The 21950-nt window shown below is 33.9% G+C and overlaps 1 protein-coding gene across 7 annotated transcripts in view; it reads left to right on the top strand.

Moving 5' to 3' along the window:
• The window catches only part of BCLAF1 (BCL2 associated transcription factor 1), a 29943-nt gene extending 8306 nt beyond the window's left edge, over positions 1–21637 (top strand). For 2 of the 7 annotated variants that reach the window (XM_034990743.1, XM_034990744.1), the window contains exons 3-13: positions 369–482; positions 1208–2119; positions 3346–4011; positions 4164–4333; positions 6671–6776; positions 7838–7922; positions 10294–10469; positions 11605–11785; positions 12866–13012; positions 18668–18880; positions 19044–21637. In XM_034990743.1, the coding sequence (XP_034846634.1) occupies positions 379–482; positions 1208–2119; positions 3346–4011; positions 4164–4333; positions 6671–6776; positions 7838–7922; positions 10294–10469; positions 11605–11785; positions 12866–13012; positions 18668–18880; positions 19044–19049 (2766 nt within the window). In that variant the 5' untranslated portion in view covers positions 369–378 and the 3' untranslated portion in view covers positions 19050–21637. Of the gene's footprint in view, positions 1–368; positions 483–1207; positions 2120–3345; positions 4012–4163; positions 4334–6670; positions 6777–7837; positions 7923–10293; positions 10470–10602; positions 10766–11604; positions 11786–12865; positions 13013–18667; positions 18881–19043 lie in introns of all 7 variants that reach the window. The other 5 variants (XR_004676575.1, XR_004676576.1, XM_034990746.1 and 2 more) reach the window with 5 other exon arrangements.
• Positions 21638–21950: the final 313 nt, after the last annotated feature.

Raw genomic sequence — 21950 nt, 5'->3', positions numbered from 1 at the left:
CTGATATTACTCTGATATTTATCTTTTTTACAGGACAGGTAGGCATTTGTATTGGGCATGGGATAACATCTAACATGCTGCTGTACTCTTGTATTGCTCTTTCTGGCTTATGCAGCTGCTGCCTTTTTGCATTGAGGCACATAGGTGGTGCAGTCCATAGAAATCTTCTACCTACTGTATACAGTAACTGTCATGCAGGTGAAGATAAGTAGGGAGAATTGTCTTAGTATTCATATGAAAATGGTGATGAGTAATATCCGTTAAGAAACTATGTCTTGTAAAATTTAGTTGGTCTTTGAAAATAAATAAGAATGGGAAACTTCTTTAATTGAATTGTGATTTTTGACTTTTTTGCTCTCGTTGACTAGGAGAAAAGAAATGGGTCGCTCCAATTCTAGATCACATTCTTCAAGATCAAAGTCTAGATCACAGTCTAGTTCTCGATCAAGATCAAGATCACATTCTAGAAAGAAGAGATACAGGTGAATTACTGTGTTTTAATTCTTTTAATAATGATAATCAGCTAATATTCATGGAGTGCTTACTACGTTTAGACACAATGCTAAACTCATTTATTCTCAACCCTGTAAAGTGAATCTCTTCTACTTTCATTTTAGAATTGGAGAGATTGAGAATTGTTCAAGTTGCAAGCTAGTAAATGGCAGTGCTTAGGTTTGATTTCAGTTAGCGTGACTTCAGATCTCAGATTCTTACACTGTGCATGTATGGTGAATTTCTTTGAATTTATAACATTAAAAGATAAATTGGATAATGTGAGAATTATTTGACAGTAAGCCATCTTTTGTATTATTTTATAGTTTCTCATTGTTTCTGATTCTGATGTCTCAGTATTATGTATGAATTTAGCCAGTAGTATTTCATTGATGAATATTCTTCTATGCCATTAAATATTCTTTTACTCTAAGTGCCTGTATAGCTTTACTATAATTTGTTAGTATGTCCTGTTGGTGGATATTTTCCTGTTTTCTGTGCCTTCGTTCCTAAGGCGTTTATCCTCTCAATATTTATCTTAGAAGTGAGACTTTCTTCATTAAAAACAGTAAACTTTTGTGTAAATGAGAGGTTTTGTTTTTCAAATGTACATTTTTGGTTTTGACTATTGACATGTTACATTCAACCATAAGTGTTTAGAGTGGTAGAATGGAATAGTTTATTTTTCTTGCATTGATATTTATTTCATTTTTAGTTCTAGGTCTCGTTCCAGGACATATTCAAGATCTCGTAGTAGAGATCGTATTTATTCTAGAGATTATCGCCGAGATTACAGAAATAATAGAGGAATGAGACGACCTTATGGGTACAGAGGAAGGGGCAGAGGGTATTATCAAGGAGGAGGAGGTAGATATCATCGAGGTGGTTATAGACCTGTCTGGAATAGAAGACACTCTAGGAGTCCTAGACGAGGTCGTTCACGTTCCAGGAGTCCAAAAAGAAGATCCGTTTCTTCTCAAAGATCCCGAAGCAGATCTCGCCGGTCATACAGATCTTCTAGGTCTCCAAGATCATCCTCTTCTCGTTCTTCATCCCCATATAGCAAATCTCCTGTCTCTAAAAGACGAGGGTCTCAGGAAAAACAAACCAAAAAAGCTGAAGGGGAGCCCCAAGAAGAGAGTCCTTTGAAAAGTAAATCACAGGAGGAGCCGAAAGATACATTTGAACATGACCCATCTGAATCTATTGATGAGTTTAACAAATCATCAGCCACATCTGGTGATATTTGGCCTGGCCTCTCAGCTTATGATAATAGTCCTAGATCACCTCATAGTCCTTCACCGATTGCTACACCACCTAGTCAGAGTTCATCTTGCTCTGATGCCCCCATGCTCAGTACAGTCCACTCTGCAAAAAACACCCCCTCTCAGCATTCACATTCCATTCAGCATAGTCCTGAAAGGTCTGGGTCTGGTTCTGTTGGAAATGGGTCTAGTCGGTACAGTCCTTCTCAGAATAGTCCAATTCATCATATCCCTTCACGAAGAAGCCCTGCAAAGACAATCACACCACAGAATGCTCCAAGAGATGAGGCTAGGGGACGTTCTTCATTTTATCCTGATGGTGGAGATCAGGAAACTGCAAAGACAGGAAAATTCTTAAAAAGGTAAGCATTAAAGTATTTAGATGATAATATTAATACATTTGTTCTTTGAATTCTATTTGGATTTATAAGACTTAAAATTGTACCGTGATGTGTAGTTAGCTGTTTTCACTCACAACTTTATAATTCAAGTTGTTTATACTACATCTGGTTAACTTTGGAAATTGTTTTAATAGAAGCTAATTTATATTTCTCTTTTTAATTTTATTTGTTTTCAGTCAGTCCAGAATTAAGAATGTAAACAAGAAATTGAGTAGCATAAAGCGTAACTGATGGTTAATATGTAAGATCTTAGATGAATTTTGTGTTAGAGCATTGAAAGCTCACTTTGTTTTCTTCATTATAATGTAACTTATATAAATAATGTAGTTATAGTACATGTTTTTACTTGTGTGGTATTAATACATGCAGCTGCCAATTCTTAGTAAAACTATCCGACCATAGAAAAGATAATGGTATTTCTTATTCTAGTAATGTTTGAAACATACTTTTGTTTAAATTCTGATTTCAAGCATTGCTAAAGAGTTGCTAAAAAACTCAGTGAAAATTGGTTGCTAATGTAGTTTGATTGACTCTTGAGTGAGAAAATAGAACAGGCAGGCTATTTATGGGATAGTGCTGTACAAACTAGAATTAAATTTCTTGTTGAATTGATACAGTTTGTACTTAGTATTGCCAGGAATCATTTTCTGCAGCAAAGTATATATGAAATAGTTTTGTGATTCAATTAGAATATTAAATATTAACTAATTTAAGTTCACTTTTGTGAACTCATTTCTTTTGGTAGGTAAGTGTTACAGTCTGAAATTTTGAGTATAATTATAAGTAGAATTCTGATAAGTATACTGTTTATTAGTGGTTTTTAGCCTTAAAAATTAAACTGTTGCATGTTATAGAAGTTCTGGATAATCGGATTTGTTAGTGCAGAATTGTGGTCTATGACTAGAACAGGTTTTTGGGAAAGGCTTTACTTTCTAAACTTCAGGAGGTCTAATATGTAAATTTATTAAAAAACTCAGTACATAAGTGCTATATAGATGCTTTTAATGTTCTTTTAAAGTGGAATCTGAAGAAAGCACTTTTCAGTAAGGTTTTTTTTCTCTTTATTACTGGTCCTGTGATATTGGGCAGATCTCGCCGGTCATATAAATCTTCATACATATAAGTATGCAAGTGATCCACAGTGAATGCAATCCAGAGTTACCATCCTCTTCTCTGCTTATTCACAGGTTCACAGATGAAGAGTCTAGAGTATTCCTGCTTGATAGGGGTAATACCAGGGATAAAGAGGCTCCAAAGGAGAAAGGATCAGAGAAAGGGAGGGCAGAGGGAGAATGGGAAGACCAGGAAGCGCTAGATTACTTTAGTGATAAAGAGTCTGGAAAACAAAAATTTAATGATTCAGAAGGGGATGACACAGAGGAGACAGAGGATTATAGACAGTTCAGGAAGTCAGTCCTTGCAGATCAGGGTAAAAATTTTGCTACTACATCTCACCGGAATACTGAGGAGGAAGGACCCAAGTACAAGTCCAAAGTTTCATTGAAAGGCAATAGAGAAAGTGATGGATTTAGAGAAGAAAAAAATTATAAACTTAAAGAGACTGGCTACGTAGTGGAAAGGCCTAGCACTGCAAAAGATAAGCACAAGGAAGACGACAAAAGTTCTGAGAGAATAACAGTAAAGAAAGAAACTCAGTCACCTGAGCAGGTAAAGTCTGAAAAGCTCAAAGACCTCTTTGATTACAGTCCCCCTCTACACAAGAATCTGGATGCACGAGAAAAGTCTACCTTCAGAGAGGAGAGCCCACTTAGGATCAAAATGATAGCCAGTGATTCTCATCGTCCTGAAGTCAAACTCAAAATGGCACCTGTTCCTCTTGATGATTCTAACAGGTAATTCCACATTGATGCCCAGGAAATAATCTGTGGTGATTTAGTTAATATTCTAATTAATTATCTTATTTTCTGAACATACTCCCATTTCGTATTCAAACCAATGGTATATTTTGTTTGTTGTGTGTGTGTTTGTTACCGATATGCTCCAGACCTGCTTCCTTGACTAAAGACAGGCTCCTTGCTAGTACACTTGTCCATTCTGTCAAGAAGGAACAAGAATTCCGATCCATCTTTGACCACATTAAGTTGCCACAGGCCAGCAAAAGCACTTCAGAGTCTTTTATTCAACACATTGTGTCCTTGGTTCATCATGTTAAAGGTATGTTTACTCTTGTGAATAAAATATTTCTTGCAAATTAAAATGAACAGTTAGGCTTTAATTAATGTACTCTAGGGCTATCAAGTTTACATAGACACCACTAGAAATTTGGAAGAATAGTTTTGTGAAAGAGTGATCAGTCTTGCTAGGATTAAGACCCATGTGGAGATATTTGATAAAAAGTGATTGAATACCAAATAGAAGTTGAAACACACTCTGAAAAGCTATATCGTGATAAAACTGATAAAGATTTATTTAACAGGAAGTCTTCTTGAAATGTGTCATTGTACTTGAAGGGCAGAATGCTTACAGATGATTTTTCTTTGCATGCATAGGATTTATAATGCACTCTTGCATAGATTTATAACAAAGTGAGGTCATATTGTTACTGAATATTAAGAATTTCTTTTCAGTTTTTAAAGAAACGAAACCAGCAGAAAAGCAGTATTGATTTTCTATCTATATTTTTGTTACTTAATTGGTTTTAATACTTAGCTTTTTTAAATGATAAGCTGGAAAAGAATTTATTGGAATTTTTTAAGGAAAAAAAGTTTAAGAAATTTAGAAATGTGTTAGACGAGTAGTGAATTTATGAATAGTTACTAATTAGGATGATAGTTATATTTCTTTAAGTCCTGAAGATGATAAGGGTGTTCACTTCAGTTAAAGTAATGATGCTCAATTTTCACCAGTATGTAATTCAAAGTTACTAATAATTTTCAAAGGTTTTAGGGTGTGACTTTTTGGGCAATTAGGTTGTTTTGTTTTTGTTATTTTCTTTCTGTGTTTAAAAGGCAACTTACTGTGAAATAGGTTCTCACCCAGGAAGCTACATGGTTGTTGGTCTTAAAAGCCATTTTTTTAAACAAGTTTTGTCTTTTTATATGAGAATAATTCGTTGTAATAGCTGAAACTTGTTCCTAGCAAATTCTTTATGCAGTTGATGTGTCAAGATAGTGAATAGTGAATGAATTTCTTTTTGACTATAATTATTTAAACATGGTAACAAGGGTTTTGTTACTTGGCTATAACTAGGTTTGTGAGCCAGTTTATGACCATATTGTGGTACATAAAATATGAAACATTAACATTTTTTCTTTTTTTACCTTTTTTTGACCTGTCTCCACATTTTACAATTTATTGCTGAATTTTGAGATCAGGTTTTGATAAAATTTTTTCTTTTTCTTTTTCATTTTCTTTTTTTTTTTGTTTTTTGTTTTTTGTTTTTTTTGTTTTTTTTTTAAAGAACTGTAGTTATGTTTCATTATTGGTATTGTACAACCGATCTGAACAGCTCTTTCTTACTTTAGAGCTGAAAATGCCCAGTGATGTTTTCTTTTTCATTGTAACTAGGTCCTGGAATATGTTTTGAAATGGCAAAATCCATGTTTCAAAGTAAAATAGCTGTTGAAAGATACAGGCAAAGTTGAATCTTCTGTCTTCCTGGCAAAAATGGCATAAAAACTGAGTTGCTAGCTCAAATTCCTGGGTTTCATGGAATTATGATTGAGGCACTACCCTTGTAGTGGCCGTTTCAAGTTTTAATGATTGGTTATGAGACATGTGCTGGATATTGGGCGGTAAGTTGACACAGATGTATGTTGACCTGTTAAGCAGATAGCTTGCTTCATAATGTAACATTTCATGACTTTATACGTCTTTCTATTTTACATTTACAGCGTATCTTGAACGGTTTAAAAAGTAGTATTGATATTACTAATTTTAAATTTGAAAGAAGGACAAGAGAACAATAGCAAATATGTCGGGTTTGCCAAGATGCCAGATTTTTGGAGTAATTAGTGTTAATTGATTTGAAGAATATTTTTTGAATTGAAATGGTACTATTCATTTTTTTCTTAAATCCATTTTTTGTTGTCAACGTAGTACTTGATGAAATAATTTTACTAGTGTACTAAAACCAACTGTGTAGTTATTTCAGTATTTTTTGTTTTCTGCAAATGATTACTTGAAGTAACCTCATTGGTTCATATTGGCAAGGTATAAGGACGTCCACTTACTGTTCCTTTTTGTTCTGTTTGAGGAAGTAGTTCATTATTGAAATTAAGTTCGAGATTCTCAGTTTTAATCTTTTTATTGTTCTTGGATTGTATGTAGTATTGATAGTGCCCTCTGAGGAACTTTGTATCCGTTACCTGTTGAGGTACAAAAAGTTAAAAGGGACAGAGTAGGAGTTCTTTGTAACACTTGATTTTCTTCTGCTAGGTTTCTTGAGTATTTTTATTTTCTTTTCACCTGCCAAATGCCCTTCTGTCTCAAGTGAAAATCTTTCTTGAAGTAAAGATAACTAATTGGGCAGTATTTCTCCTAAATCAACAGAGCAATACTTCAAATCAGCTGCAGTGACCCTAAACGAGAGGTTCACTTCGTATCAGAAAGCCACCGAAGAACATAGTACCAGGCAAAAGAGCCCTGAGATACACAGGTATGTGCACTGTTGTATGGGTGTATAAAAAATGTTTTGATAGACACCGTTTAAACAATATCATAATGGAACTGTGCTATCATCATGATAATAAAATGAACTTTGGTTTTATTTCTGATTTGTACCTTGAATAAGTGTATTTCCAGCCTTGAAAAGTTTGTAATTTACTGTTTCTTTTTGATTTTCAGTTCACTTGGTTTAAACAGGTTCTTACAACTTACAGTACTCTTAATCACTCCCCAGTAAGGAATTCAGTAGATACCACATTTGTTTTTTTGGGAGGAAGTTGGATGCCTAGAGTAGCCCTTTATTTAATTTACTTCCAGTAAGTTTGTAAAATAAAAATGCTTGGTAACAGGTAGAACTGTTTTTCATAAGAAGAGCATGAATGTTAAAAGTCAGGCAGTTATGTTCATATACTGATTCTGTAACTTCATTGCATTGTGATGAACAAGTTAATTTCTGAACATTAGTTTTTTCCATCTACCAAATAAGGACAACAGTGCCTCTTTTGCAGGGTGGTGGTGACAGTTAGTATTGGTTATAAAGTATCTAGTGCTTAGTCATAGTAGGTAGGGTTTTGGTGGTGACTGCTGAAGAAGCTCTGAGAAGTTGGCACCGGATACTAGCTTAAAAAAGGCAAGGAAAGGCACAGCATAAAACTGAAGATCCACTGATTATGTAAAAATATTGGAGATATTTAGGAACAAATAACCCTATTCATGTGTTCATTGAAGATATGGAGGTATAATTGTATGAAGGTTGATACTTAGGATGATAATATTCAATTTAATCAAAACATGGGTTTTTTTAATGATTAATTTGTTTTAAAACTTCGGACTTTATATGTAAAAATACTGAAGCATTTTTAATTTATTTTTAATGGATATAGTCTTTATTTCTTAATTATTCAGAATTAGATTAATAATGTTACAATGCTAAGGTTTATTTGGGAGAGAAATAACTGTCTAGTTATTTCCTTTATTAAAATGAACAGTTCTGAGGAATTTTTTGAACCATAAAGTTAATGTGGCTACAAATAGACTTTATTTTACATTAAGGAGAATTGACATCTCTCCAAGTGCCCTGAGGAAGCATACTCGTTTAGCAGGGGAAGAGAGAGTTTTTAAAGAAGAAAATCAAAAGGTATGTTTTGAATGGACATTTTTTTAATGTTAAGTTCAACTCAGTTAATGATATTGTATAATTAAGTATAGTTTGCATAGACAAAATGTTTGCAGAGGTCCTCTATTTTTAACTTGTAAATAAATGCATTTATAGTTGTGTATATACTGTTCCTTCCTAAAAGAAATTAAGCTGACACTATACTATGTATTCAAGTAAAACCAAAAGTAATTTTTAAAAATGATAAAAGGAAGAAATTCATTCTAAGCAAAGGGTAAAGAATCAAGTGTTAGATAAAGGAAAGTGAGAAAAACAATGATAAGAAATTATAGTAGGGTTTTTCTATAAAGTTTTGGGGTTAAATAGATGAGCCAGAATAAATATCCTTGATTTATGTATGCCTAAATTAATATTTCTAGGTTTTTCACAGCAAGAACAAGAAGTAGTCCCCATGCTACTGGGCATTTTTGATATGGACTAAGAAATAAACATTCTAAGAACAGATTTATAAATGAACATTTGGAATAAAAACTCACTATTGGAATTTTTGTGGGTTGGGGAAGAATGCTTTTAAACTTGAGAGAAGAACCTGTGAATGTTGGGGGAGGGAGGTCTGTGAGAATAGAATGCGTTTGTTAAGGGGACTCTGATACATTCTGATGATTTGAAATTGGTGTTTTCTAGGTAGATTAGTCCATATGGCAGGCCTTACGAGTGTAGTAGAAATGTAGGGACAAATAGCAACTGTCCATTGTAATGAAAAGGTTAGGGGTCTTGGAAATGCTTCTTGGTTCCAATTTTGGCTGTAGCCAAGTATTTCTGTGATACATGGAAGATAATTAGCCTCTTGGACATTTGGTTTTCTAATCAGAAAAATGAGACTTACGTGTGTTTTGCAGAGCTAAATAGTTGAGTTATTAGGAAAACATCAGCACTTTCATTTCCAGAAGCTGTTATTAATAGTTGTATTATACAAATAATAGGGCATCCTCTTACTAGATGTGAAATTTAAAGCTTAAAAGAAAGTGGTCTCTTTGTATGGGGCATACTGATCTTGGAAAAACTGATTCTGAGAGCTGAATACTAACCTTGGCTTTACTTTCAATGTCTTGGGTTCAGTGTTGGTTAATTTTGTTTTGCCAACAGTTTAGTCTATCCTTGTGCTCTGACAGAGTGAGTATCTTGTTTCTTTCCTCATTACTCACCAGATTTTCATCTGGAGGAGAGAAAATAGTGATTACTTATGGACGGACAAGAGGATATGACATTGCTTTTTATCCTTCTTACGATCTGAATGAATAATTAATAAATATGTTATTATTTAATGTGTATATAGTTTTGGAGTTTATAAAGTAGTTTTACTTAAATTATCTTGTTACTTGTGGGCTTGATAATACCTAAGTGAAAAAGGAAGGTTTTTGCTCTTGATTAGATTTTCTTTGTTACCCAGGGAGCAAATAGGTGAGTAGTTGATATCATTTGGAGATATACTTCCAGTTTTATGAATGCTTATGAATATCATAGCTAGATTTCCCAGAATAAGTACTTCTTATTGTTGAATACTAGCAAGGATGTCCACATTGCTTAGCATCTTACTGATGTATAATTTTTCTTCATTCCTAGATGCCTCTTTCCATCTTCCTAAATTATATAGTATTTGAAAAAGCAATGGAACAAGAAGGAGGTGAATTGTGACCCAGTTAAACTAATGTCCGTTGCAATACCTGAATTGAGAAAGGGCAGTATATGGCCCAAGATACTGAGTACAGGATTGGGAATAATCTCTTTCTGGCTTTGTTTCTACCCTTATTCAACCTTACTTGGTTTTATTAATCATACTCCACTTGCATGTTATGGAAATTACAGTTCTTCCTTTTGAAGTGGTTTTTATTGGGTTGGTCAACTTATTGGGAAGAGCTTGATAATAATGAGGCTTAAATAATGAGAACCGTTACTTTAGGATCCCATAACTTTATAGGTAGAAGGCTATACCACAATTACAGATAGAGTATAATCTCTATCATTTAAAAAGAAACCCTGTGAAAAGGATGAGTGATGACAATGAGGATGTGCTGAGTGGAAAAATAATTATGTCATTCTACTGTACAGAGTTTATTATGGATTGCTTTGAACAAAAACCGATGACATTTTCAAGATAATTAGCTTTTCATAACTTCCCTAGTCCTGTTGCACTGTGTATACAAATGTTTAGTCAAAACAACCAGGCATATTTTTTAAGAAAAACTAAAACTAAGTGTGGAAGTAGTATGTTATGATCTACTCTTCTCTGATACTAAAATGCCAATTTAGAAACTGGCATAAAATTTGGCTATATATATATTTTTTTCTTCTATCTCTCCTGAAATCTGTATTTTACATTTGTCTTTTATAGGGAGATAAAAAATTAAGGTGTGATTCTGCTGATCTTCGGCATGACATTGATCGTCGGAGAAAAGAAAGAAGTAAAGAACGGGGGGATTCCAAGGGCTCCAGGGAATCCAGTGGATCAAGAAAGCAGGAAAAAACTCCAAAAGATTACAAAGAATACAAATCTTACAAAGATGACAGGTAATTGTTAAAACTGTGTGAGTTAGGTTTTAGCTTCTAATTAGCCTTTAATAATTGTCAGCTTAATTGCTTTCAATTTTGACTGTGTAATCGAATGTTTAAATTTAAACAATTAAAATTATTTGTTTTACAGCAAAAATGTATTTGTCTTTTACACGGCTTATGGTGGATGAGGACAAAAACTTTGGAATAGCAAGCTAACACTGAAAAAAAAAATGACAAATTAATGTGTCCTATTATCCAGGCTACATCAGGAGGTTGGACTTCAATGCAGTGCATTTCTAGAAACAGTTTGTGTAAGAACTTTGGTTCGTTATGCTTGATTCCGCACTTTTTCAACTCATAACACCCAGAGTACAAGAATTTTAAACTGATATCTAGTGGTTTAACATGGGAGAGATGGGGGGGAGGAAGGACTAGTTTTTATGAAATAGCAATGTGTATTTATCTTTCAAAGTAATGTTTCCATGGATACTGTTAGCAGTGGTAAGAGTTATCGCAGGTATGACCTTTTCGGGTGTTGCATTAGAACCATATAAAATTGATCATCATAGAGTCAAATAAATAGTAGGAATACTCAATATCATAGATAATCGTTTTCTTGCTGTTCATTAGGTAAATGGTGGACTTTACTCGTGTTTTTTTAATTTATGACTGGTATTTGTATGTCATATGCTTTTGATTTCTATAATGGAGTTATGGCCCAAACCATACCATCTGTTCTCACCCAGGGTGTACAGACTGCAATCATTTTGAAAGTTGGCCTTAAGAACATTCTTACTTTTTCCTACTCTTCTTTTCCTTGCCTTAAAATAACAACAACAAAAAAGTTAAAAATATTGAAGAACTGAACCTTATTCTTGAAGTTTCCAGACTGCTAGTTTTTAACTGGCAGGCCATATCATGTTTTTCAGTAGTTATGTAAAAAAACAAACAAACAAAAACTGAAGGAGAATGGAAACAGACTGTGTCAAAGTTTAACACCCAATCATTTTAGTTATGTAATAATTTTAATAGGGGTTAGTTTTTTTTTTTTTTTGACTTAAAAAATATCCCTTTTATTATAAGATTCAACAGGGTCTTTATCTTTTTTAAAGTAGCACATATTTTTTTGTTTTCTTTCTTTATTTTGCAGTAAACATAAAAGTAGAGAGCAAGATCATTCTCGATCTTCATCCTCTTCAGCATCGCCTTCTTCTCCCAGTTCTCGAGAAGAAAAGGAGAGTAAGAAGGAAAGAGAAGAAGAATTTAAAACTCACCATGAACTGAAAGAATACTCAGGCTTTGGAGGAGTTAGCCGACCACGAGGAACCTTTGTAAGTAGTAGAAGTACCTTTGATTGATGGTAGGACTTTACTTTAGAGCACTGTGCATAAGGAAAGTTAAAAATACATGATTTAGACATTGTTGTGAGTCATTACTCCTACATTCAGAATTAGTCTTGGAAAGTGAAATGGTTTTTGGTAATATCTTCATTAAGATATGCCATTTAAGGGTTGGGAGGAGGGGCTGGAGCTGGGATGATGCTTTCTTTGTATACAGAGTAAATAAGTGTTTTTATCTAATTAAAAAAAATTTATATATATATATATATATATATAAACTAGATACTTCTTTAAACTTTGGAATCAATATCTACATAGTGCATAAAGACCCAAGAGTCAAGTAAAGTTATTGAGATCTAGTTCTTTAATCACTTAGTTTTTGAGAAGATACCTTAAAACATTAAAAAAAAAAACCTAATCTCTGTATTACAACTATTTTTATTTTGCCTATTTTGCCTTCCAGTCCTTGCTTATATGCGTATAATCATAGAAATCATATAATTTTCTTTTTATTCTACATAGCCTACACATTATCCCCATATTTGCATAAATATGTTGTAATTATTAATGACTTCATAGTAGTGCATTTTCTTGACTCTTCAATTTCTATATTCAGATTCCTACTGTAAGCGAGTATCCAGTCAATTTTTAGTAGGGTTCATTAATTAGATCATTTAGGAAAGAGAAGAGCTTTGCTTATATGGTGATAGGTGTAGTTGAACACTTGGGACTCCTATGATAATTCAAAGAATTAGATAACTCTTTTGGCTAGTAAAAGGGAAAAGAACCAACTCTATTATTTAAAAGTACTAGTTCAGGCCATGAAAGTGCAGTCAGTATGCTAATACTTAGATTGACTGCATTTTTTCTTAACCTTTTTAACTTGCAGTGGGCAGAATTTTTTGCCTATAATATAAAATAGTCACCCTTTCTATTCTCAGTGGCTATGAAATTGAGATTTAGGAAGGAAATTAGGAAATATGTTTTTTGTTACTGCAGTAAAATTAGAGTTTGCATGTAACTAAATACCTTTTGATTGCATTACTAAACAACTTTGTTAATGTTAATCAGTTTCGAATTAGAGGCAGAGGAAGAGCCAGAGGAGTTTTTGCTGGGACAAATACTGGTCCAAACAACTCAAATACTACTTTTCAAAAGAGACCGAAGGAAGAGGAATGGGATCCAGAATATACCCCAAAGAGCAAGAAGTACTTCTTGGTGGGTGTTAGAAATCTGTGTTTATTTGGTTTGCATTAATTTTCAAAGCATACTGGGTGAATACATTTGAGTACAGGTATCCACTACTATGAGAAGTTTTCACCATAATGCAGAAAATCTTTTAAAAATTCATTACCCAGATGATTGGAAGTTTTGAAAATGTGGGTCCCTTTGGTCCTGTTTATACTTCATTGATAGCACCTATAGGCTGATCAGGGTAAATTTAAAACGTACCTGATTTGATAGCCACATTCAGAGAAGAACATTAACATATGTTTCATATCTGTCTATAAGACAATGACAGTTACAGAAACTTCTCATTAAGATTTACCTTCCATCATCACAGCTGTCTGTTTAAATGAAAGACAAAGAGAAGAATTCTTTCACAGTACACATAATTAAGGATCTCAGGGAGGTTGTTTACTTCCATTGGAATAAAAGGAAGATGAAAATTTACATGTGGAAAAGTTGCTAGCTACACTAATGTGGTGCTTCTTTGTGATACAGTTCCTTCTGAAGTAGTTTTCTAAGGGATGGAACCTAGAGGAGGTGGGTCCTGAAAGAGTTTCTAGGTAATGATGGAAATTTTCTGCAGTTTGACATGGGAGAAAAGGGTCCAACATTATAGACACTTCAGAAAATACCAAAACTATTACCAGAAACATTTATTTTTATCATAGCTTTTCAAAGAAGTCATGTTTCAGAGACTAGTTCTGAAGATTAGTTGTTTTGCAGAAGCAAGGAGGAAAGTAATGCTAGATTTATAGAAGCGTGTTTTTTATTTGGCTTTTTATGAATACACCTGAATACCCACAACTTACCTGCTGAGAGGAGAGAGCTATATGCTGAAGTAGATCTGTATTGTTTGAAGAATGGCAATCAAATTTATTATTATTATTTTTTTAAGATTTATTTATCTGACAGACACAGCGAGAGAGGGAACACAAGCAGGGGGGAGTGGGAGAGGAAGAGGCAGGCTTCCCGCTGAGCAGGGAGCCCGATGCGGGGCTCGATCCCAGGACCCTGGGATCATGACCCGAGCCGAAGGCAGACACTTAACGATTGAGCTACCCAGGCACCCCCCAAAAATTAGTTCTGTTTGACTCTCTTGGGTACTTTAAGACCAAGGTCTGAAAAATTTTTTAAAGTGTATTATGCATAAAGTTTACTCAATAAATGCTCTAAGGGGAAATTTAAGCTTGTTTAAATTAAATGAGTTGACCATGTGCACAGGGAAAGGCATTTTATTCAGTTACAGGAAAGCTTAAAAGATCTCCTTTTTGATTTAAGAATTTATATATTCACAGACTGCTGTTTATGCTAGGAACTGTGAATGCAAAAACAAATACTGTATGATTTCAGTTCTTGGCTGGAATAAATATGGAAACAAATGTTCTAAATACGTGTGATGGATTTCCTCCAAAGCAGGAAATGGAGGATTATTTCAAAGGAGAGAGTGATTAGGAGAGCCTTCAGAGAGGAACTGGGCTTGAATCTGAAGCTTAAAAGATAGGCAGGTGTACTGTAGATTGAAGGAGTGAAACATCTTGAGATAGAACTCTATGACTAGATGGTTGATGTAAGTTTGGTAAAATTAAGAAAAAGCAGGAGCCAAGTTGTGGAAGGCCATAATATCCTAATAAATTTGGATTTTAACCAGAGTTTAGAAAAACAATGTTTGTACAGACAGATCTGAGAGTTACTGAGTGTCGGAACTAAGGGGTTAGATATTAGAAAAGTTAAGAGTTAACATTTATGAGGTCTTACTCAGGGACCCTGTATGTGGTTGGGTGTTGGTAGTGAGATGAGGGGATCTCTCTCTAAGATTGGGGATACAGGGGAAAGAATCCAATTTGAGGAGAAAAGTTCTATTCTTGAAGTGCCTGGGAGAAATGAAGTGCAGATGTGCAGTGGGTTATTGATAAGGCAGATCTATAGAGAGAAAAAAAATCTAGGAGCCATCATTTTACAGGACACAAAGCCAGATCACCCAGTCGGGAGAGATTAAAAGGCCACCCTGTCAAAGTTAGGGTGAGGAGTGAGTGATAGTAAAATTGCCGTATTGTTCATTTAAAAAAAAATGCCAGAGAAGGAGACCAAATGTTAAAGGTTAGAAAGTTAAGAGGGAAGTGAGAGGTGAATAAGTAGATGGTAATTATTTAATATTTTGAATGTTTTACAAATAATTTAGGCCAGACCTTCATTTTTCTCTGGCATTCTTTCAGAATCTGGTGGTGTAATTTTTATCTTAAATTGAGACATAACATTTTAGTTTGGCATTTAGGTGGTAATTTTACTGATTAGAGGAAGAATGTGTGTTACTTTAAGAATTTAGCAACTTATAAGTAGCAGTAACATTTTATATGTTCCTATTTGGGCCTATATTTTAAAACCTTCATTTCTATATAAAACATAAATTTGTCGGAGACTGATGTTCACTAGAAGTAAAATTAAAATGTTAATATATTTTTCTTAACAGATCTATTGCCACAGTTAATTGTTTTGGTTCTTAATTAATGAACCATTGAAATGACAGCTCTGGTTTTTACACGGATATTTAAATTTGATTTTGCTTTTGCAAAGATACTTTATAGACTGCTACCGCTGAGAATAGAAATATATTTAGAAGAGATGAGGTTGAAAAGTTAACAGATATGTTCCCTTAGGTTCTTTCAGAATAATTGACAAACATGGAACTTTTGATATTAATGAAACGTTAATATTTAGTAGTAATAATAACAGTGTAACATGTATTGAGCATATGTACTGTGCTACGTAGGAGCCTTCCTAAGGCGCCTAATAAGAAATAAACTTATTTCATGCTTATAAAAAATCATTTTGAGATGAGTCCTTTATCCCACTTCTTTACAGATGAAAAATAATGGGGTACAGAGGTTGAGCACTTGACCAAAGTTACATGCCTAGTAGAACAGGACTCTGAATTTGAACCCATGCCTTGGGCCCAAGAGCCAGGGTTCTGAAAGCACCCTACCATTCTTTCTCCAATATTGAGTAATAGTAACATTTGTTGCATTCTGTTCTGAAACTTCTTATCTCTAATCTTGGATTTATGCAAAGGTCTGGTAGTGTTTCCAATAATAAGTACTCCAGAGTCTGTCTTAGAATCTGAAATTCTATGGAGGGGTGAGTATGTGAAGAGTTGGAGCAAGTGGGAAAGTACTGAAGTGGACAGGTTCTCAGTGTTGATGTTGTCTTCTGAGGAAGAGAAAAATCCCTGGTGGGGAAAGGGCCTTAAGGTAGGAGGTTTGATCAATTAAATTTTTGAAACTTGTTCATTTTGTGGAGAAGAGATAAGAGGATTCAGAAGGTCTTTTTTTTTTTTTTTTTTTTTTTTTGAGATTATTGATTTGAGAAAGAGAGGGCACTTGGGTTCTGGGAGGGGCAGAGGGAGCAGGAGAGAGAATCTTGATCAGATTTCCCTGCTGAGCACAGAGCCAGATGCAGGGCTCCCTCTGCAGGGAGTGAGATGCCTAACGGACTGAGCCACCCAGGCGCCTCCAGAAGGTCTTGTTCTGATACGGCCACCTGTGTTTATGTGTTTTGTGCATTACAAATATCTCACTTCTCTGACCATTTATCATGTGAAGTAATTTTTAAAAATTGTAGTAGGACTAAAATCTTGGAAGTTAGAACTTGAGGATTAAGGGTTAGTATGCGTAGCATGAGAATGTTACTTAGCTGCCAGATACCCTCTGATAAATACAGTGTAATCTAGCTGCTGTTTAATTTATACAGTTTCAGATCATTGGTTATTTAAAGGTAAAGGCTGGTTTAACTCTAGTGTCTGGCTTTGCCTCTGCTTTTTCTATTTCTGTAACTATTAGCTGCCTTATGGTAATCATTTACTGCCACCAAGATACTGGAAAATGTATTCTGTGGGTGATGGGCCTAAAGAGTAGTGGAAAGGACTAGTTTTGTGGCCTTGGGCAAGTAACTCAGTTTCTCTGTGCCTCAGTTTCTTATCTAAAGCAGGATTAGTAACAGTATAGGGTTCTTTGAGGATGAGATGAGTAAATACATGGAAAGTGCTCAGAATAGTGTCTTACCCTTATTAATATTATTACCACTGTTTGAGTGCTTGCTTGTCATAACTGGGCTGGGTGCTTTTTACACCTCATCTGTGTTCCTTCACAGCTATCTCCCATTTTTAAAATGAGCAAGTAAAGTCACACAGCCTCTGTTGAGATTTAAACCCATGCCTCTGACTCCAAAACCGTTTGCTGTTTCCCACAAATGCATAGAATACTGTGTAAACGCCAGGAACAAACACAAACTCTAGAGTTGTTTGTGCTAATATCAAAAGGGAGCCTGAAATTATGTAGTTGTGTGGGTATGATTTTGAGTGGCAGAGTATTTTAAAATATTTTATTTCAGGTTTCTATTAAGCTTTCTGATATTCTGAAATCTACACTTTTGACAGTTCCTAAATTCATTCTTTATGGAGTCCTACACACCACTAGTTAGTCACTTCTCATCGGTTTGGTAAAGATAGATTATTGGAAATTGGTAACTGCTCTTTTGCATGGTGTGTTACTTGTGTAACTGAGCTTTGCAATTCATGCCGGGAGGGTGCTCTGTATTACCTGAAAACGCGCAAAGGCACATTGTGTTTTGCAAAGGTGCTAATATCACATAATACTTACGAAAAAGATTTAGTGGCTTCTGGACAGCTGGTCAGGTATTCTATAGGTTATACAACATTGTTTGCATTATATCTGTTGTCTCAGTAAGGGGCATTATTTTGCTTTATTTTCCATTTTTTATAGGTCACAAACTTGAGAGTTTGGTGGGCAGCAATTAATTAAATTACATTACAGGAGAACTTTGGCTTTTTGTTTTGTATTTTGGGATGTAATACTCATCTACTCATTCACAAAGTAAAGTGCTTTTCAAGTTTGCAGGTTGTTTTAATTGAACAATTTGTAATTTGAGGAATATCTGTATTTGGATATAGTTAATGAAAAATTAAGGTTAAAATAATAACTAAAAGTAATAAGCTATAGTACTTCGTATTGGTGAAGAAGAAATAAGTTGAGGTATTACTCTAGGGACCACGTGGTCATAATTTGGCATGTGAAATTCTCTAGCGTAGATGATTGATGTGTAAGATACATTGAATTTTAAATCTCAGTAGGATTTTAAAATCTATTCCTATATGTAAGGTATAATTTATAGCACTTACTTTATTTAACAAATTTTATAGTGTTGTAATAATATTTTTATGGCTTTTTAATATCTTTATGACTGGCAATTTTTTGGGAAAATTATTGGTTACTTTATCTCATTTACATGCAGCATATTAGCCAGTGGACTTAGATTGAAATAATGGAGAGCAAAAAAGTCAAAATTTTGGAAGTTGGCAGTAATTTAGCAGTTGAAATTCTCCAAAAATTTGGACAGCTCTCAATGCTTGGGTTATAAGCAGTAAGATAGAATTATTTGCTTTCACAATGGAAAATATTTTTGCCGAAAACTTCAGTGTTACTGGCTTTGTTTTAATGTGTTTTAGAACATTACCAATCTTACATACTCTAATCTTCAGAAGATGTATACCATGACTTATAATTTGGGGATATGATCATTTTCCTTATAAGAAAGACATTTTAGTGATGATTCTTTTTAACCTCTCTGTAGCATGATGACAGAGATGATGGTGTGGATTATTGGGCCAAAAGAGGAAGAGGTCGTGGTACTTTTCAACGTGGCAGAGGGCGCTTTAACTTCAAAAAATCAGGTAGCAGTCCAAAATGGACTCATGACAAATACCAAGGGGACGGGATTGTTGAAGATGAAGAAGAGACCATGGAAAATAATGAAGAAAAGAAGGACAGACGCAAAGAAGAAAAGGTAGAAAATTTCAACTTGTTAAATGTGATTCTGATACATTTTTCTTCAGTATGGGTTTGGTGGGCCAATTAGTTAATTATTTCATTTTTAGAGACAGTGATTAGTATGGATCATTTTCATTCTCCACATTTTTGCTAATCTTTTTTCTCTCTCTTTTTTTTAGGAATAGTAAATCTGAAGTGAGATTGCAACAGAGAGCAGAACTTGCACCCACCATTTTTTACCTGATTTTTGTTTTCAAATAAGAATGTAAGCATTTTACTTAAATTTTACTGTTTGCAAGTAGTCAATAGAAATTTTGTTTTAAGTCTTCAAATACCTTGAAAAATAGTAGACTGTATGTTGAAAATTGTACCGAAATAAAGTAGAAAATTGTTACGTACCATATTTGTAACTATCAACTTTTAAAAAATACTTTTACTGTTTTTGTTACATGCATTGTAATTCGCTTTGTCTATAAGATATGGTCAAGTACAGCTCTGTGAAAGTTCTGATTCTCTTCCTTCCCTGTTTGTTAATGTTTATTCTGAAGTAAACGTTAGCTCTACATACAAATCCCCGAACAGTTGTTTATAGAGACCACACTAATTATTTTAACCGTATACATCTGTTTAACATTCTCCTTAATTCACACACTGCATTGTAGGGTGACTAATTTTTGAGGTGTACCACAGAAAAGGTTTTTACTTTGGTAAACTAAGCCAGTTAACATGTCAGCAGATGTTTAAGAGGAAAAAAAAGCTTTACCAATAGCTAAAAAGTACAAGCTATTTAAAAGATCCAAAAGTATGAGGTTTTTTTCTTTTTTAACTGAAAGCAAACAGTGGCCTACAAAAACTATTAGGATCCTTTACTTTTTGGGCTCAAAAAAAGTTCTCTTTCTATTCTTATTTGAAAGTTTGAGTCATGGTCTTAGATATCAGCTAATTTTTTTGAGAGAGGAACTGGTCTATAATAATACAAATAAAAAATCCATTCCTACCAAATGTATTACTTTTAAAAAAATAAAACAGAACAAAACCTGTAATCTTGGTCTTGGTATGGAAGAGGATTATGCTGCAGAATAACTTGATACATTAGAAAGATGTACCTGATTTCATATCTTACATATTTATTTGAGCTTCTGGACAGCTGAAACATTAGTTTGTAGTCTAACCATAAGGAAAAATAGGCAAACAAAACATACTGTTCATTAGTAGTATTTTAAGTAATTTGTTTTTCAATAAAAAGTTTTGACAGGAAGTTTGTTGCAGCATTGTCTAACTTGGTTTTACTTTTTTCCCTATTTCAGTTGCAGTTTATAAAATGGCTTTCTTTTTCTTCCCAAGGGTTCTATTCTTCAGGTAGATAATCTTTCAGATGTGAATTACCTTTATGTTTATGCTGATAGCTCTTAAGATGAAAATCCGAAATAGTAAATTTCAGTGTTTGTCTGCTCTATGAGCATATATAAAAGTAGTCAAATTTCATTTGTTAATTCAGCAACCAAATTAGTTGTATATGTTTGCATTAAAAGGAGGTAATGCTTATTCTTTTAGTGTAAACTTTCAGAGATCTTAAGTACATGGATCTTTCGTCCTCACTTGATGATTTGCAGTGCTCCTAGCACCTTGATTGCAGCCAGGGGCATTTGCTAAGAACTGTAAGAGGGAAAAATATGAAAAAAAAAAAACCTCAATATATGTGATGTGTATGGCCCTGGGATCTTTAGTATTGCATGATTTCTCCTATCTTGTCTTTTCTGAAATTGTTAAAGAGCAGAGGAAATACTGTTAAAGCAGGTTTGTTATTGCATTAATCAGGACACAGCTAATTTCTTCTAGTCAGAATAATAATTACCTGCTAAAGCAACATGGATTTAATCTTCAACACAGTTCTCGAGAATTTTCACAACCATTTTATTTTATACAAATAAATTTAGCTTTTATTTTAACAGTTACTATTTAGTTAGATACTGAATCTCTGTGCATGACTATAAATGTGCAGTTTTGTTTTTCCACTTAAGACAATAGAATGGGAATTTGCTGAGAAATTATTTAATAGGGAGTGGGAATAAAGCTCCCTAGGTCCTATCAGCAAGTTATATTTTAAATGCAAATGCATTGCTTTAACCCAAATAGATACCTGATTTGGTTGCTTTTATTCTATTAAAATTCAGGAAACGATTATACCAGAATTTAGGAGGAAGGGTGATAGAACTCTGCAATAGGATTCCATTGTGGATGTTACCTGTTTCAGAGCCAAGCATATGAAAGCCTGTGTTGTGTTTTTTTAAGCCACAATTTAAGTCCACACTTTACAACATACTATAAAGCTGAATGGTTCCTCTTGGTAAGGAATTTTGTTAACAAATGCCAGAAAATAATAACTCTTTGATACCTACATTAACAGACTTCCTTTTGCCTAGAGAAGGAAAATAAAAGTGTACCAAAGGATATTTCCAGAAAGGATTAAGAAAGCTGTTTAAGAAGGCCATGACTCAGTCCTTAGGTGTGTATACCTTTCAACATCCTAGGAATTTTAATATAAAATAGCAAAATATGTTTTTCCAATTGCATCCAACTTTAAGGAATTACTATTTGTTCCCTTTTGTCACAGTTAAAATCAAGTGTTGGGAATTAAATTATAATTTGAGTAAAAATATTACCCAATACGAATGAATGTAGATGGCTAAACGATTCTTACTCAGTGTGATGTATATTGCAACAGGGACCCTTGTAAATTGTCATATGCCAATAAAATGTCATTAAGTGGTAATAGCCGTTGTTTGTTTACCTGATTTTGGAGACTTTCTGTGTCTGTTCTATACAACTGATTTCTATGGCCTATTTATAGAGTTTAGAATACCAGCTCCTCTGTTGGTAAAATTACTGGTATGTTGTGGCTTTTGGGGGGCTGATAATACTTTATAAAACTCCTTAAATCCCATTTACTGTTTTTTTGTTTTCCCTGGGAAAATGGGAAATTTTATAGTGGATAATTCCGCTGTTAGAGAATATAGGAATTCCAGATTTCTAGTCTAGTCTTCCAGTTCTTGAGTTAATACAGGAACTTGTTAGCCATAATATTA

This window comes from Mirounga leonina, unplaced genomic scaffold, assembly GCF_011800145.1.
Source record: "Mirounga leonina isolate KUSES-001 unplaced genomic scaffold, KU_Mleo_1.0 Mir_53, whole genome shotgun sequence".
Taxonomy (NCBI): domain Eukaryota; kingdom Metazoa; phylum Chordata; class Mammalia; order Carnivora; family Phocidae; genus Mirounga; species Mirounga leonina.
This window is presented reverse-complemented; position numbering and strand designations above follow the sequence as displayed.